The sequence below is a fragment of the Megalops cyprinoides genome, chromosome 17, assembly GCF_013368585.1.
Source record: "Megalops cyprinoides isolate fMegCyp1 chromosome 17, fMegCyp1.pri, whole genome shotgun sequence".
Taxonomy (NCBI): domain Eukaryota; kingdom Metazoa; phylum Chordata; class Actinopteri; order Elopiformes; family Megalopidae; genus Megalops; species Megalops cyprinoides.
In genome coordinates, this window is record NC_050599.1 from 27,095,348 (window position 1) to 27,113,809 (window position 18,462).

General features: G+C 45.6%; 1 protein-coding gene across 1 annotated transcript; it reads left to right on the top strand.

Annotated features, from left to right (window-relative positions):
- The first annotated feature begins 887 nt into the window (after positions 1-887).
- LOC118792698 (placenta growth factor-like) lies at positions 888-16,999 on the top strand. The gene is made up of 4 exons (XM_036550599.1): positions 888-1,018; positions 14,511-14,547; positions 16,264-16,460; positions 16,916-16,999. The coding sequence occupies exons 1-4, from the start codon at positions 932-934 to the stop codon at positions 16,997-16,999; spliced, it is 405 nt and encodes a 134-aa protein (XP_036406492.1). The 5' UTR covers positions 888-931.
- Positions 17,000-18,462: the final 1,463 nt, after the last annotated feature.

Sequence of the window (18,462 nt, forward strand, 5' to 3'; positions counted from 1 at the left end):
GTTATAAAACCTATGAGCTCTCAAAGAAAAAACATCATAGAAAACCCTAGATTGACGGACAAATTTAATTCCATAGTGATAACCGGAAGCCGTTCTTCATCATACAAATCATGCAACTCTTATTTTAACATTAGTTAATACTGGTTACTAACAATCGCCAAAGAATAGATATCAAATATTTTTAATAACTGAGAATAACAAAACTTGGGGGGGGGGGGGGGGGTGTTGTCTTATAGCCATCTAAGGGGTTAAGGGGATGCTGGGGACTGGGGTAGAGGTGAACAGAGGGAAGGTCTGAGGGAGGGCGCGATAGCGGGGAGGGGACTCATTCAAAAGACACGTTGAGGAGGGGTACTGAGAAGCAATTAATGCCATGTATATAACTACACGAAGGAAAAACACCGGGGAGGGAAAAGCAAACAGCGAGGACTTCAGAGCACACGCAAAATTTTTTGGTTCCTGCTGCATGAAAAAACGTACCCTGAAACGCTGATTCCTTTGAGCATATATAGACTTTTGGAGTGTAAAACTGGGTGGATTGGTCAGACCGATAGAAAGATTTGTAAATTTGTCACGGGGGAGGGGGTGATTTTATTAAGTTTACGTCATATATGTTATCAGTGTAGTTTCGTACAGAAAGTCATTTACAGTATGCAGATGTCATTGACAAAGATTGGCAGCATAGCGAAATTTGGAACTTACACCTCTGGGCGCTCCGTCAGGTTGTGACTTTTCTGCAGTACGTGACGATGCACTCATTCACTCCCCGCAGTTTTTCTGAGGAGGGATCAACGGAAAAGAGACGCGGCTGCGCTGGCGGGATTTTTGTTTTTTGGAATTCTTCTAGCGTGAATTTCTGAATATTACCAGACGCAGAATTTTGGATTTTTGCAGAATTCCTCGAGGATTTTCTAAATAAAGCATTTTTAAAATGAGACTAAAGAGACTCGATATGATGTTTCTTGTCGGCATCACCCAGATTGCCACTGCTCTCCTCTTTAAGTATTCACCTGCTCAGGTAAGGTGCTCTTTGACGCTATAAAACGCAATTGCATGGTTGATAGTTTTTTATGTATATATATATATATATGTAGGAATCGAAAGCGATGTGCTTCCACAGACCTTGAATGAAGGCTTTCTCTTGGCATCCGACTCCAGACTCGTGACTTCAGCGTTTTTTAAAGGGAGTTACTTCAGATGACAAAATTTAACCCTTCGTTTACAACGAGATCAAACGTAATTGCAGCTGCTGTAGTTGAACGGTTTGATAGCCTCTCGTGTATTTTAAGATCAGCGTTTTACACACAGTTACTACTGGTGCGCTCCGTATAGGGCTCTGTTGTCTCATAGCCTTCAACACAATTCATCTCTGAACTCGTGCCACAGTGAATACCGGCTGAGTCACACAGTGAAACGTGTCAGGCTGCAGCTCTCAGCAGCCCTCAGTGTGAGGGCTAGAAAATGTCAAACGGGGTAAAGAAAGACTGCATTCACGTTTAATGCCTTGTAATTAGTGCAACCCCGATTTCTCCACACTTGCCTCGAGTTTCGATTGCATGTACATTGACAGAAAACTTTAAAACGTTTTAATTTTGAGCATTGACGTGCACTTGACTTTCTTTAAACGCGATATCGGTTCAGAGGTTTGGGCATTCTGAGAATAGATTCTAATGTTACTACACGTATCCTGTTTTACTGAACGTTTCGCGAGACTACCTAACGTACCTTATGATGAAAGGAATTCTGTGTCGTTGCGCTTTGTGTAAATTCAGTACCCAGACTTGCACTTTACTCGGACTTTGACTGCAATTCATAACCACAGTCCATGTATTTTGACGATGCTCTTTGGGACCGGACGAGCAACATTTCCCGAAATGTTACGATCCGCGTGGTTCAGGGATGGAGTGAAGCACCCACTTTCATTGAGAGCTAGCCTCAGTTCCCACCACGAGAGCATCGTTTCTTTGTTTTGGCAGACGCCCACATCCAGCTCCACATAAACACTTCACGTCATCAATTTGAGCTGCTATTTCTGAAGAACTACTGAGGAGGCTTGGTAGGCTGCTTTGTGCAGTTGTACAACCATGTGGGAGTCAAACTGGCAACCCCCTTGTTACAGTTCAAGTTAATTAGCGGCTTTGCCACAGCACCAAGCACAGTGTGTTAAGGATAGGGCCAGTCTCCACTCTGCCCCAGCGCTGCCTGGCTGCCTGCTATGGATGAGTTGACATCCATTCCAGCCTTTTGAAACCCAAAGCTTGTCTGCTGTGACTGTAAAGATAAGTTGATACCCTACCATCCAGTTATCGCCCTACTGAGATTACAGCAATAATGCTAATGTTTGGTCACCATGCCCCTTATAAAGTGGTTTTAATCTTCCATGAAACTATAAATAAGCAGTGATGCTGCAGATGCATAATAACTGAAGAAAAGGCAATAATAAACAAGCCATTGAAGGATGAGAAATATTAGGCTAGCTAGCTCTTGGTCTAGCTAATGTAAGTACTTCAAATAAAGCCATATGAGTTGATTTTAGATGATCTGTGACTGGCAACTGGTAATAATCTTTATTTAACTGGTCCTTATAGTTTGCCCTGTCATTGGTATCTGGGCCTGGTTATCCTAGATTGAAAATTAGTTTGATGAGTTTAATGAAAGAATCAGCTTTTTGGTTCAGCTCTGGTAAAAATGCAAAGCTGACTATGTCATTTGGAGCCATTGTAGCATCCACTGCATCAGTGCCTTCAGTGCCTTCAGATTTGAGTTTCTGAAACATAACCATAGCAAAAGGATTATTGACCAAGTCAAAGGTCAACATATGTGAAATCCCAAAGTCGTTCCTCAAAAGGAAGATGATCATGAAATGTGTAAACTGTGAGTGGATGTGACCATTGCATATCACAATAAACAGGATTTTATATCGAAGAGCCTATCAGTGAACTTCTTTAGCTAGGTAGACACTTGTGTATACTGAAAGACATATTTAGCTTCCCTTTAGAGCATAGTGATCTGCTTGTCCCTGATGGGCTGTCTCTCAGAGTGGGAGGTGATAGGAGTGGGTGGAGCCTAATTGGATCAAGTCCCTTGACCAATCAGAATCTGAGCTGGAGAGCTGGGACGTTGTTTGGATTTCCCCTGTTTTCTGGTACACCTGCCCTTCTCATTACTTTGCAGTAGGGAGACGAATCAAACAGCAGCCCACAGAGAAAGCTATCTGCATGTGTCCCAGAGCTCGCTAGACTGACCACCTGTTATTCCAGTTTAACCATCAGCGTCTTCCGCCGCAGTGGGAGACCCCTGATGCTTCTAGGAATTGCTGTTTGCAGAAACCAGTCACCCGCTACTGCGCCAACCCCCCCCCCCCCCCCCGTATGTACACATCAGGGCATTCGCCAAGTTCAATTCGCCTCATCCACTGCATTCACTGCTTACCGCTGTGCCGGGGATTCCCCAGCTTCTGGCCTTTGGGGCAGTCGCAGTGGAAGCCAGCCAGTGCCTTGTGGCAGAGGTAGCTGTTGCCAATTGGGTAAGATCTGGTTGGTGCATGGAGGCACACCTGGGCAAAAAGACAGATACTAGGAAGGATACATTACACTGCCATCCCGCAGGCACAGAATCTCCAAAACTCTGGCACTCTAGGAATGTTTTCACCATGGAAGTGTTTGTCTATCCAGTCTCTGTTTAGAGAACAGATCGGCCAACATTACAAACATCTGCCAGTTTTACTTGGTACTAGCTTACTATTATATTATTACATTTGGCTAGCGGGTGCTCTTATCTAGAGTGACATTCATAACTTAGAATTTTTACATGTTATCCATTTAGACAGCTGCGTATTTAATGATATTTGTGCTTGTACCAAGGGTACAACAGCCGTTGCTGAAAACAAAATCAAGCAAGCAGCCTTTCAGTTACAAGTCCTTCTTCTTACCACCATACTACACTGCTCCCCAAAAATTGTCATTTCAGTAGCATCACTTGGACTCATCCCAGACAAAACTCACCCCTGACACCTCCCATGCAACCCTATGCAACAGACTTGCGCCTGTCTCAGAGATTCTTCAGTGTTGTCAGCAGCCTCAATTATCTTTTGAAACCTCTGAGACTTTTAAAGTTTTTAATCTCCAGTATGCGGTAACAGTGGGAAAGACACTTAATGTTAAGTTATGCCTGCCTAAGATGGACCTGATGGCTTTTTTATTGAGCTCAGACTGAAGCGCTAAGTCAGGATGGAACAAAATGCAGACGCAGCTGCAGCTATCCAAGGTCTGGGGTTTAACTTTTATGATTCGAGTTTAATTTGCGCGGGGTTTACCCGGAGACAGATGTTTTTCATTTTGCGTTTGTAGGATCTGCCGTCATCCATACAGGACGTGCTCCCAGACGCGTTTCCATGCCGGCTCACACACAGCCAGTCAGACTTCTCCTCACAGAGACCAAGCTGAGTGAAAAAGCAAACCCTGCGTGGTGTGCTTCACTATAGCCATTAATGAATGCCTCTGAAGGGTCTCTCTCTCTTTCCCTCTCTCTCTCTCTCTCTCCCCCCCCCCCCCCCCCAAATTCAAATTTAAATTCAAAATGCTTTATAACAAATATAGTGTTGCCAAGGCAATTTTATATACTACTACTACTACTACTACTACTACTACTAATAATAATAATAATAATAATCATCATCATTAGTAATACTACTACTACTACTACTACCACTACTACTACTACTACTACTACTACTACTAATAATAATAATAATAATAATAACAATAACCATCATTAATAAATAGTGAATAATACATAATAATAACAACCATTTTCTCTCTCTCTTTCTTCCTCTCCCTCTCTTTCTTGAGAACATGAGTTCTGTGCAATGACCCATGTACAGTCAAAGACCATAGTTGGCTTTGGAGCCAGGTTTGAAACAGGCTCAGATCCTGAGTGGGGGCCCTGCTGTTGTGGGGTTTAGCAAGATGCTCGAACTGAATTGCTCAAGTGGATAATATGCAAAACACTTGTAGTGAAAGCAGGCCACTTTCGCTGTGGGTGTCTTTTAGGCACGTACACAGGGCAATGACAGCAGTGAGCACTTCCATGTACTATGCAAATCTGTGATCTTCACCCACTCACCTGCTTGTACAGACCAGCTGTCAAGACCCAACATGAAATTGGTGTGATCTCCCTGGTTCAATAAGTGTTATTGTTACTCTTGTTTTTTACTGTCACTCAGTATCCCGTAACTCTTCCATCACAAGGGCAAAAAACAAAACAAAACAAAGGAGCCCACCCCGCCACACACACGCACACACACACACACATACACTGCAGGACGGTACAATCCATCATCAGGCGTTCCGTTTAGCCCTGTAGTTTGCGAAACCTGCCCCCCAGGTCACGGTCTCTCAGTCATGGACTCCCTCCACACGGCTGGGAAGGGAAGAGCGCTGCATTTCCCTGCCGGGACAGCGGAGGTCCCAAACTCACGGCCGTGCTTTGTGCTGTAGCCATGCCAGCCCCAGGGTATTGCTCCTTTCAGCCAGACAGGGCCTGAGTCAGCTTCTGCCGCCACTGTGTCATTTTCCAGTTTCCTGCTCTTTATGTTCTCTGCATTTCCTGGCCAGGGGACAAGTGGAGTAGCTGACCTGGTGTCAGTGTGAGCAACAGAGCATTTGGAGTTGTGTGTAGAGGGGTCTGGGGACCATCGGTCTTCGCCGGCCTCCCCGGCAGGTCCAGGGTCAGTCAGGATGTGGCAATCTTCTCTGCTTGCAGGTCCCAGGGGCTGTGACAGGTTGCAGCCCTTAAAGTGGAACCCAGCTCTGCTTAAAAAAAGATCTGTTGTTTACCTTACAGCTCTCTATGTCTATGATATAGCCAGAGTCTAAAAAGAACATTAATAGAACTGTAAAAAGTCAACATCCCTTGAATAAAACCCTGGGAAAGTGCTTGTTTGGACAGTGACTCTCGCACGGCAGATTTATACACTATCGCTGCAGGATTTTATTTTCCCGTAGGGCCCCCATAAGTGCCTTTTAAATCAATATGCCCCCAGCTGCAGGGGTCTGAAGGACATGGAAGAAATGAGTCTGTGGGAGGTTGCTTCATACCTGTCGACTTCTCTTGGAGATCTTAAATAAGCAATAATATACTTTAATAGTTAAAAAAGTATTCACGTTCATGTACCATGGCTTCTTGGTACAGCAGCAGTAGAAAAACACAGCAGGGTCAGGATCGTGAAAACAACTTGTACTGAGAACCATGTTTATTTGGAGGCTCAGGAAAACTGTGGTTGTGTTGTTATGGAACTAAACTCGTAATCACAAGGTTGCGGGTTCAAATCTTGTGTACGTTACGGCTGCTGTGCCTCTGAGTCAGGCTTAACTTGAATTGCATGCATGAATATCTTACAAATGAGTCCAGTTTAAGCTTGGGAGATGTTGTCTGCTCAGAAGATCATTCATTTTGTTCTGAGTTTCAAGGCATGAGTGGAACACAGAGAGGTGAATTGCTTTAGCTTTCGGTCTGAAATGGGAATTCAGTGCAGGCACTTCCCTTACAATAAGGCAACAGCAAATTAACTCGGTTGAAAGTGACCGAATGCTTATCATACGGGGCCACAGGGCCACTGCTCAGAGTTTCAGAGTATGCTATCCCTCAGTGACACATTGCAATTCGTCACTGTTTTGCCCAGGTTATAAAGATACCTTTGATATTGTCATTACTCCTTATTTGATACTTTTTCCTGTTTTTGAGATACAGTGAAAGTCCACCTGGTACCTCTACTGTGACCCTCCCTGCAGGCTTGGCACCACGGGGGGGCGTAAGGGGGCGTCACCCCCTCAGATGGACTACCCCGCCCCCTCAGCAAAGATTAAGACCTAATTTCAATTTTTTAAAAATTTATTTTCATTTTAAAATACTAATAAATAATTTAGCCCACCATAATTCCCTAAAACCAAAGTCATGTTCTAGCCTACAATTTCAAATCCAGGCAAATCCACTTGATTGGTTGTCTGGGTGAGTGCAAACTAACGTAGCATAAGCTTGTTGTGTTGAGTTGCCAACTCTGAGTTGGCAACTTTCCCACAGTATTTCAAGAAAGTAGCTAGCTTAGTTTGTTATCTAGATTTTAACAAACAAAACAGACATCCAAAAATGGATTAAAAAAAAAAACACGATAGAGGACCTTGGGACTAGCGTATTAACCAGCACTGACCAACCAGTCGCTCAGGACAACACAGGAAAGCCAGAAACCCAAAGCCAAAACGATGAATTAAGGTAGGAATGAATATTTTTTTCATGTTTTGGAGTGCTAGGTTGGTCAAGGGATACTTATATTTGTTGAGTAGGCCTACTGTGTTAGCCTATTGTTTATGTCACTAATAGTTTTGCACAGGACAATATGTGCCTACTACGTTGCACTGCCTGTGTTAGATTCTGTTCTTCAGTAGAGACTGATTCTCAATTTCTAGTTGCATGTGTTAATTAGCAGAGGCTTCTCCAGAGCGTTGCATGGGTGACTTGACCTGGTGGTTGCTGCTTTAAGCTCTCACTTGCGTTATGTCGGTAAATGTTGTTGGCTCTGTTAAAATCAAGCTCAGAGAGTCACTATCATGTGATGGTGTGTGGATGGTACGTGTTTCCTGGGGTTTGTCGATCTGTGTGTGTGTGTGTGTGGTGTAATGATGCACTTGTTAAGCGATCGTATAGCTGTGCGCAGCGTGCATAATTTTTTGGGTTAAGTCACCGCCCCCTCTCTGCATTTCAATTCTCCCGCAATTTGTTGTCCACTGGCGCCGGCTCTGCCTCCCTGGGGACTCACATGTCCTCTGTCAGGCCTTCTCCTTCCATCTGGCAGTAATTCAGAGAGGTTTGCAAAGGGGCAGCAGAGTTTATCATAGCAAAGACCTTATTTAACATTGTATGTAAAGGAGACCCACACCTTCCTGTTTCACACAGATCCTGCTTCTGCATCAGATCAGTTCAGAGCAGGTGCTCTGTAGCTCCACTGATCCTTATAGCATAGCTATAGCTAGCAAAGCTGGATAGGCTGGGAATGGCCACTGACCCTTGGGCTTACACATAGATACAACACATATAGTTCTGTGCCCCGCACACACTGATGCCCACCACAAGCAGTAAAGTCCTTGAAAAAGAGGATTCAGGAGAAACTGTTGTTTATTGAAGCCTAACTGTAAACCTCTGCCACAGTAAATCCAGCCTGCCTTTGCTCCCGAGTGGCTCAGTCGGTAAAAGCACTCATTCTGAGTGCAGACTGAGCACTAGGGCCCGGGTTTGATCCCAGCCGTGTCACTAACCGACAGTGACCGGGAGCCCACAGGAGGAGTACATTGGCTTCGTTCCGCCAGGGATAGGAGTGGGTACAGCGGCAGGGGCTTCGGTCCCATTAGCAACAACGACCCCTGCTGTTCAGTCGGGCGCCTGTGGTCCACATGCCAAAGCTGCATATGAAATGTCTTCCTCCGACTCATCTCTGTGCTAGATTGGCTTGTGGACCGCAGTGTGAAAAGAAGCAGCGGCTGACATCACGTGTCTCGGAGGAGGGCACGTGCTTGTCCACGCTCTCCCGGATTGACAGTGGGGGTTGTGCAATGGGACCGAACATGGCAAATTGGGCATTCCAACAATTCAGGGAATTAGCCATTCCAAATTGGGGAGAATATGGAAAAATACAACAAAAAAAAAAATCCAGCCTGGAGCTGAAACTTCAAAACCTGGAGAGATGGTGTGAGTCTCCTCCCCATCCTGGCAGTGCCATGTTTATGAAGGATAACACACCATCTCTGTGTCTGAGAAACTCTCCATGATCTCCTCATCTTACTGCTGATATCAGAGCACTCAGCAGCTGCACAAAATGGGGGGATTACAGCATAAACGAGATTAACTGAAGTATTTTGTATTTTGTATTTTCTGGCACAGGATGAAACCTCTGTATCAGTTGGTCTGGCCTTAATGGAGGCTTCTTTTGAAATCCCCCAAACTCCATGGGAGTGCATTATTAGTCATTGTGTCACTCTCAGGGATTTGGGATTTCAGCACGCTCCACAGGGAGGTACGGCCAACTTGACCCCTGCACACCCCCCCACTCCACCCCCACCTCCAATCCCTGCATTCCCTGCAACCTCAGCCGCCTGATTGGACCAGCTGGAAAATTTCACCCAGACCTCCCCAAATGAATGTAGCCAATGTCACCCAGGGTCACATTTCCCAATGGAAAACCCTGTTCATTTAAGCTGTGAAAAACTTCTACTTAGACAAGGACCTTATTGAGAACTCAAAAATTAATTAATTTCACATATTGAAAGCATACCTCTGATGCACATTTTATGACATGAAATCAAGAGTAGGTTTGCTGAATAGCCTGAATAGTGTTACACTATGATGGCCATCATTTCCTCTTTCTGGTTTGCCTCAGTCTATGGTAATTTCCCAGAGATCTCTCCTCACACATAGAGAGGGACCAGCAGCATGTGACATTAACACAGACAGATGCAAGGAGCCAGCTCTGTCAGTATTTTGTAGGCTAAAGAGCTTGCAGTTGGTTTTTCTGTAAGGAAGAAGATGGCAGTTTGAAGTTGTGGGAATTCAATGGAAGTGAGTGGGAATAGTACCCAGCAGGTGACCTGGAGAAGTCTGCTCAGGGGCTGGGGGAATTACAGAGGCAATATGTTGCTTTAGCTTAACTTATTTCTGACCTTAATTCATTTCTAACATATGGCCCCCGTCTGAGAGGACCCCCGGGGCTGCTGGGCTTTTCTGGAGAACTCAAAGCAGGAAAGCATCTCAGCTTTGTGGGAATTTCAGCAAAGAGCAAACAGATTTGAAGATCTCTGCGTGTGAAAATGCAAAGGGCACAGGCTGTTACAGTGTTACGTAAGAGGAGGGGCAGACGTGGTGGTCTGCCTGTGGACTGTCTCAGGGTTGCTTCCCAGCACCTGGTTTAGAGGCTCGACTCTCAGCTTGATTGATGAGTGCCTGGGTCAGCTGGGAGCCTCCCACTAACTCCTGCTCCCAGAAGCCCCATTTATGTGCCATTCACCGCATTTGTTCAAACCGCCCTGTCCTATCAGAGCGAGGCTGGCACTGATTGGCCAAGACATCCCAACAGGAGATAGAAGAGGGAGGCGATTTCCTCAAAAGGTCCGCAGATGTGTCACGAAAGCGAGGTGATCTCACCGATCACTACGTGTGTTACGTGCTATCCCATGAATCCCTGTGAAGCTGAAACTTGAATAGAGATGTTTGGGCAGGGGGAAGCTGTCTGTGGAGCCTAAGCTCGGGCTGTCACAACATGAAACTGATCTTCCTCAGGAACTGTATCAGCTCCCACAGGTCAGATGTGAGGAGATGTTGGGACCACCCCACCTGAGTTCGCACACCTGGGCGGGTGTGTCAATGGTTATGGTGGGTTAGTGTCAGGAAAAGGACACCTTCCTTTCACTATTCTACTGTGACATGCTAATGTTCCCCCTGCTGAACACTTCTGACAGCCCTTCTGTTGGCCCTTTTAACAATTTCAGATTTGAACAGTGAGTGTTAAACTGTAACTGTTGGGAATCACATATTACACTATAGTGTGCTTTGTACATCCAACCACAGGCATCTAGCCATTGAACAAGATGGTAACCCCCCCCCCACTTCGGCCTTCTGTCTGGTAAATGAATTCGGATTACCTTTTACATATCTCCATACTTGAAATATCATAAATATCTCCTGTCATGGATTACTTGGGTGTAGTGAACTGTTCCTAGCAACTCATCCTGGATCACTTTCCCTTCACTTTTGATTAATATGCATTTTGTGCATGAAAAATGACCCAAAAATCAGATACATTGAACAAATTTTAATAGTTAAATATTGCAACTATAATGAGGGCTTATGGTCATTTACAGAACAGATAGCTGGTGCCAAAGTAAGTGTACTTTGATAAGCTTTCCCTTTATGTACACATTTAGGCATATTTTTAATATTTATGTTTGAAAAATCTCCCAGCCACCATGTAAAACCTCCTGCCCAAAAATCTTGGGATAGCTCGAATCTCAACAACCAGGTAGCACATACAAAAGTCTATGTGATGTTTTAAAATGATATTAAACCTAAGAAGCATAAAACTTCATATTTAGTACACTGTGTTATAACCGATTCTGAGTTAGGCTGGTGTATACAACCAAACATTTAACTGGAGTGCCTTTCCAGATGCTTGTTAAATTTGAAAAAAAAAAATAATAATAATAATGTAAAATCATTTTAAAGTTAGAATTTGTTGTATATGTGTTAAATTACAACTGCAAGGCATATGTATTTGCACCGGATGGGTATACAGGATATTTGTACTTGAAATTGAATTCCAGCCAACATGTGATGTTATTATGTGACTATAACACTGTCCCTTTGTGGCAATGTCACAATGACATTATTAGAATGCTACGGGAACACTGAGGGGACAGGTTTTCAGACTGGCTTGAACTGGTGCAATAACAACAAACCAGAATGTTAAGCAGCCATGTCAAATCCCTCCACCCCTCAGAAAATGTTGTATATCTTCATCATTAAATCAACATTTACAGCACAATAAGGCGAAGTGGTTTTACAGGATCTGAGCAGCATTGAGAATACGGGGACTGTACCAGCATTTATCTGTCAGGAGATTTTATTCTGTTGACTTTAACAGTACGTAATTGGTGGATCACGTGTCATAGACAAGGTGCAGTATATTTGCTCTCCTTAGCGTTTGCCAAATCCGGGTGTGTTTGCACTCCGTGCCCCATAATCTTATCTCATGAAACACCTTGTGATGCCTGAAAAGGGCCAGACAGCATGGGCAAGTCTGTCCTCTCTGATCACCGCACTGTTAACCTCTGACTGGCTACTGCAGAGTCGGAGGCACGCTCTCCTGGCCAATCAACATGCAGAGATGGAGTCGTCAAAAGGTGTGGGGCTCAGTGATGCGCTCTTGATGCACTTTTTCTTTTCTTGTCTGATTCCTTGCAAAAGTAAGCTCAGTTTTGGACGCATTTACTAATGTGTTGAAAGTCATTTGAGGTCTTGCTCCTCTGTCATGCTGGGTCAGACTGTGGGTTGTGGTTATAATGGTCATTTAAGGAGGCAAGGGAGCCTGTTTATGAAAGGTTGAGCTCATCCTCCCTGGGGGAGTTGTAGTGGGGCAGCGTGGCGTGCATTTCAACTGGGAAACCCTTTGAGCCTACTACTCCTGTCTGTTAATCAACAATGTGGAGGAGGTGTTGGTGGGAGAGAGTAATGAATCACTGTCTTCTTACAGGATTCATCTGTCTAGAGCATTGGAGTTGCTTTGCCAGTATAAACAGAGTTTCATGTTGGTGAGTCAGACATGAACACTAAAAATGTTTCCTTTCCCCCCGTGCCTTTGCCCTAGCCTTGGTTACCAGGAACAGCAGGGCTCTAATGTGAGATAACATTTGTGCAAAGGCCCATCCAATGAAACGCGCCTGAAAATTCACATATTTAATCTGGGGGCAGAAAGTGTGTCTCATTGAAGTAGGTAAAGATGACATCTCCTTTGTGGAATTTGTCTCAGCTCAGTAAGTGTTTTTCATAAGACCTCCATGTATATAAAGCTGTCTGAACAGCAGGGCTGACAGTATTGGAAAAAGGAGCTCCCTTTGCTCCACCTCTTCTCCTACTGTCTACGTCTCTTCACCTATCCTTAACCCCCAACTCCCCCCCCCTCCCCCCAACACATGCTTCCTCACCCTGCCCCGTAATGCGATGTGTAACTGATCCTTGGTTAGGGAGTTGCTGTCCCTGGGGCAGGAGCGAGGGGATGGGGTGTGTACGTGAGCTTCCCCACACACCCCGAGCAGCTGGTTCTCTCGCCGAACCCTGCCTCCCCTCCTTTCCGCGGGAGGTGCGAGAGTCACGAGCGAGGCATCACGTCCGCTGGCCTCCGGTTGTCCTGCTCCTCGGCTTTGAGGTGTGCTGGAACTGAAACAGAGGCCAGCTGTCTCTTTCCCTCTCCCTCCCTCTCAGTCTGGATCAGCCCTGGACCCGCGCCCAGAGCCCCAGAGAGCAGACAGCCCCACCGCGAGCGAGTCACTGGAGAATGCGGTGGGCGGGAGCGTCCCACGGGGGCCGGGCCTACACCACATGAAAAGGGGGCTAATCAGACGCCAATCAGGAGACAGCGAGCAGGGAATTAAGAACAAAGACAGGAGGAGCTGTCATGTTCTGTTCCTTCCTGCTCTGTGGCAGCGCTGACATCGGAGGGAGACGGTGACAGCAGACCGTCTCGCCCCCACAGTGAGGTTGGGTCGCGTTCCGTACGAGTCTCGTGGGCAGCTAAAGGAAGCTCAAAGAGCGGTGCTGCTTTCCACATGTGCCGGGCTGTGTCATTACTGTGTTCTGCGTGAGCGCTGGGAAGAATATCCTCATTCATGGACAATGCAGTAACCTGACCCACTCTATTACACTCTATTACTCTTGACCTCTTGTGTCTTGCTGCTGATTGTTCAGGAGGCAGGCTGATGATTTCATTTGTCACACATCCCTCCCAGCCACAGGGAACTGGCAGACATGGCTGGTCCTCCATCACGGCCATGTGGTCACCCATAACCGAGACGACCATGTGGTCAGGTACACCCAACTTGGCCAAATGGTCACCCGTTCCCAGGGGATGGCCATGTTAGTCTGTTCTACTCATCTCTGCAGGCACTGTGGCCCTCTAGTACCAGGACAGTGTGGTCCTGCACTGTGACGCTCAATTCCAAGCACCCCCCTGAAACCCAAACACCCATAACCCCACTCAACCTCCCTACCTCTTTCCAGCTTTCTGATCGTGCAATGTTTCTTTCATGCCCCATTCCGGAATAAATTGCACTTGTGTGAAAAACATGTTTGCAGTACTCCATTCGAGGGTGGGGGTGGGGTCCATAATGCCAGCCTAAAAAGAGGAGGGTCCCATCCCTTTAGTGCACTCCCTGGAACCCTGCACAGCATTCCGTGAAGAGGAGGCCTGCTCCCCAGAGCTCGTTAAACCCTGTTCTCCTCCTTGAGTTCTAGTAGCCCAGTAAAAAATAAGATTAATAACAGTGTTTATCATGTGTAGATGTGAAGTATCAAGCATTAGTGGAAAGCACCATGGGAAGGCAAATAGTTGAAATATATATTGTAGAAAATAATTTTTTCCATCCTTCACAATCAAACGTAGCAGGAAATAGGGTACAGATGTGACCCTGATTGAGCAGGACATGTCGGAGCCTTGTTAACATTGTTGGCTACAGTCCCTATCTGTACTGCAGGGGGAGCAACATTCAGAGTGTAGAAGCCATTGCCAGCTGTCCATCTATGGTTCTGATCCAGAGTCTGGAAAGCTGTCAGTCTTTGGCTCTCAAGCATAAAAACACATATGCAACACCTTTTATGTCACCGGTGTCAGAAATGTATTGTAAGCGGAAGCTATCCTCTGTCTCCGTGGTGTCTCAGACTTGACGTCTCCTCTCCCTGCTTTGGTTCTGTTGCAGAGTTCTTCTGAGGCCAGCGGATCCCACAGCACGGGAGGTAAGCATCTGCACGCTCCTGATCCACACCGTTGGCCTGTTTGCCTGAGGTACCCAGTGAAAAGAAGTGTTCACTGACTCAATAAGAGCACCAGCCAGGGACCTAAATGAGTGCCCCACTGCAGAAAAGCATCTCACAGTGCAGTTTTACCTATTACTGTAATGCTGGCAGTAACAGCTATTTATAAGCAGCTGCTTACACTTTTACGTGTTTCTGATAGTGTGGGCATTTGCCACAGGCGCTAATTGCATGTTTGCATGAATGAGTTCATCCTGTGGGAAATAGGGTAATTTAAAGACCTAACACAGCTTAGCTGCATCCCCTGTCTTTAGCCCATTATGCTTTAATCTAGAATTCACACACAGTGCATGATCTAGGGACAGAGAAATATCACTCAGAAGGAGCAGTGTATACTTTGTGGAAGGACCTGGTCCCACACCAGCCAATCAGTACAAAGGTGCCTGAGAAAGCTCTCAAATGACACATTGCTATAAGACAAGGAGGGTGTTTGAGTGCTCAGTTATGAAGTGGGTGGCACAAGGACTGGATGAGGTGACTTTGGGGTGATGTCGTTAATTATGCTGGAGGGAGGGGTGGGGTGGAAGAAGACAATGGGGCACAGTGTCTGCTGCGATTTCGATCACTGGGCACAGAGGAGCAGTGCATTCCAGCCTAGCTTCATGTGTCGCACTGAGTGTGGTGATCACGCAGCTGTGGTGATGTGTCGGCAGGGACATTATCAACACTTCTCTAATGCAGAACTGGAACCAGACTGGCTCATTATACCCCTTTCCCACTGTAGGGCTGGAACTAGACTGACTCATCATACCACTTTTCTACTGTGGAGCTGGAACCAGACTGGTTCATTGTACCCCCTTTTCACTGCAGAATTGGACCAGGCTGGATCATTATACACATTTTCCACTGTAGAGCTGGAACCAGGCTACCTTCTTTATTTGAGGTTCCATAAGGTGACCCATATATTTTGTCTTCAAGCCCCACTAGTTCTGACTTGCTCTTAAGCAAGCTGTGGGCAGGGTCCACTGAGGTTATTTTCTTTTCCTTTCTTAGTGCTTCATTTGTTTCAGCCTTGTGAATATTGTGTTTCATAACCGGATACCACTAGAAAATATTCACACAAAAATCCTAGCAGGAATGCCTCTGATTTTGCATAGCCAAGTTTTCTGAAAACAAAAGCCACATGGAGTCGCTGAGCTGTCCCAGAAACTGGTTTTCACTTGATCCCTCTGACACAGTTTCATAAATCTCTTTGTGTGGATACATGGTGGAGTGGTGTCACACCCAGCTGTATGTAATACATAATGTTTGTTTGCTTTTTTCAATGATGTGCTGACATTGCAGCTAGCCACATGATAATGCTCCTGCAGCCTCACTGTAAAGCTTGGAGAACTGGTATATCTCCACTTACTTACCACAGTGGTACATTTACATTTACATTTACATTTATTTATTTAGCAGACGCTTTTATCCAAAGTGACTTACAAAAGTGCATGCAGCAAGTATACACCCTAACCCTTGCAACAAGCGCTTTTAGTAGGAGGCCTTTATCAAATGGAAATCTTACTTTAGCTCTCAGGCTCTCTGTGCAGGTGTCAGCATGTGTAAACACCAGTGTGCTCAGACCTTACACTCGGGGGGCAGTCTGATTGGCTGCATGCCCGTGATTGACGGCCGTGCTGTCCACTGTCGTTTTAGTGGTGCGGTTCCAGGAGGTGTGGGGGCAGAGCCAGTGTCGCACCATGGAGAAGCTGGTGGAGGTGGTACACGAGTACCCGGGGGAGGTGGAGCACATCTTCAAGCCCGCCTGCGTGCTGCTGTGGCGCTGCGCCGGTTGCTGCACCGACGAGAGCTATGAGTGCTACCCCACACTAACCCAAAACATCACCATCCAGGTAAGCCCCGCTCATAGCCACACCCCCCTGCAGAGGGACCACACCCTCACACAGCCAACACCGCACTTGGCACATTGAAGTCATTTGATAGCAGCAATATTAAATAACCTGAACTTCCTTAAGCGTGATACAAGACATTGTGCATTCCTTGACTATCTGCACATCATGCAGTTCTTGACTGTTTGAACAGTCTAACATCACGCCGTCTTTGACTATTTGCGCAGTTAGACATTATGCAGTCCTTGACTATCTATGCAGTCAGGTATAATGCAGTCCTTGGCCATCTGCACAGTTCTTCATCATGCAGTCCTTGACTGTTTGCACAGTTTGACATCACATACATCTAAACAACGCCACCTCAGCAAAAGCTGGAGAAATCTTGTTTAATAGGGGAAACAGTCAACCTCAAGGCCTTTTCTGTACTCTAATTCTACCTCCTCTGGTGGTCGTATCAGCTGCTGAAGATCAAAGCAGCAGGCGAAGACAGAGGCTATGTCGAGATGCCATTTATGGAGCACCAAACATGTGAATGTAGGTAAGAGGAATCAGATCTGCTGTGTGTATGTGAATGCATGCATTCATGAGCTCAGGATGCCTGTTAATGGAGCAGTGCCACTGTCACAATTTTACTTTTGCATTCAGAAAATTCTGTGATATTACCAGTTTCCTTTCACTGTGCAATTGTGTTATGTTTTCAGTATAAAAACCTTCTCTCTGGCTGTTTGCAATTAGGCTGTCAAGTCTTACAGGTTGCTCGTAAAATGAGAGTGAGGTAGTTTTCTAAAAAAAAAATTCTCTGAAACAGAGGGGTCATGCCGTGTGGGCTTAATCTTAATCATGCCATGTGGGCTTGTTCTTAATCTTTATTACGAGCATTCCATGAGAGAAAGGTGTGCGTTTATTGGTTCATTTTCTTTGAATTTTGAAATAAATGTGAATAAAGACAAACAGTATGTTCTCTTGTATCTAGACCCAGAGGTGTCACTGTGAGAAATGAAAGAAATGAGAGGTAAGCATATCCACTATACATACATATGTATATAGAATATATAACAACATTACTTTGTGGCAGAGTTAGTAAAAGCAGGTTTGTTGGATGTATAATTTTCTAAAGAGAGCAGGAGTTTTGCCACAATGGATGTGCAGTGATCAGTAAAAATGTATGATATGTAATAATGTAAGAGGACAGAACAAGTTTTGCTGTATTGGATGTATAGTGATGCGTGAGGTCTTCCATTGCAGCAGGCAGAGACAGAGGGAGAGGGGGAGGAAGAGGAAGGACAGACAGAGAGTGAAAGACTGTGACACGTGAGTACTGGGTTGTGCCTGCTGGATCTGCAATATCTGAAATATCATACAGAGAGTGGGTGTGCATGTGTGTTTATGGATGTGTGTGAGTGACTGTGTGTGTGTGTTAGTTGTGTGTGTGTGTTTGAGGGGGGGTAAATGAGAGCCAGAGAGGCCTACACTTTACACTCCTTTTTACTTTTAAAAGCTCTTTATTTACTAGTGCACAGAAAGTGCTGAAATAAACTGGAAATTTAGAATTTACGTTTTATAACATGTTAAAATAGTTTCAAGACATAGTTTCCAAGGGCAATCAGGGTGTGTGTGCATGCAAGTCAGAAAGAAGGTGAATTGTGGCTAGTAAAATATAGAGAGAATTACTGCGCCCCCATGTGGCCACTTTTGGTATGACTGCTGCACATGCATCCATGGGTGTGTTGGTGCTTTCCAGTGATACACACACACAAGGAAACCCTAAGAGTCCCATTTTTCCTCCATTTGTCACTAGGTGTCTGCCCCCACGGAGGTAGCTGTAACTCTGCCCCCACTCCGCCCTAGAACCCTGTTCATTTTCTGCCCTGTGCTGACACCATGGACTGTCTTAGGGGACTGGCTGCATTTGGGACCGGACAGTGTTGCTGTGGTGACAGGCCCAGCCCCCAAAAGGAGCCCATGGTTGTCTAGGAGGCGGAGGTCGCCATGGGAGAGAAGCCTT

What these genes read in the sequence shown, in the direction of transcription:
- LOC118792698 (XM_036550599.1), top strand. Translation starts at nt 932, where the DNA reads ATGAGACTAAAGAGACTCGATATGATGTTTCTTGTCGGCATCACCCAG. An exon ending in TTAAGTATTCACCTGCTCAG is followed by an intron (nt 1,019 to 14,510) that starts GTAAGGTGCTCT and finishes GTTCTGTTGCAG; the next exon opens with AGTTCTTCTGAGGCCAGCGG. An exon ending in CGGATCCCACAGCACGGGAG is followed by an intron (nt 14,548 to 16,263) that starts GTAAGCATCTGC and finishes CTGTCGTTTTAG; the next exon opens with TGGTGCGGTTCCAGGAGGTG.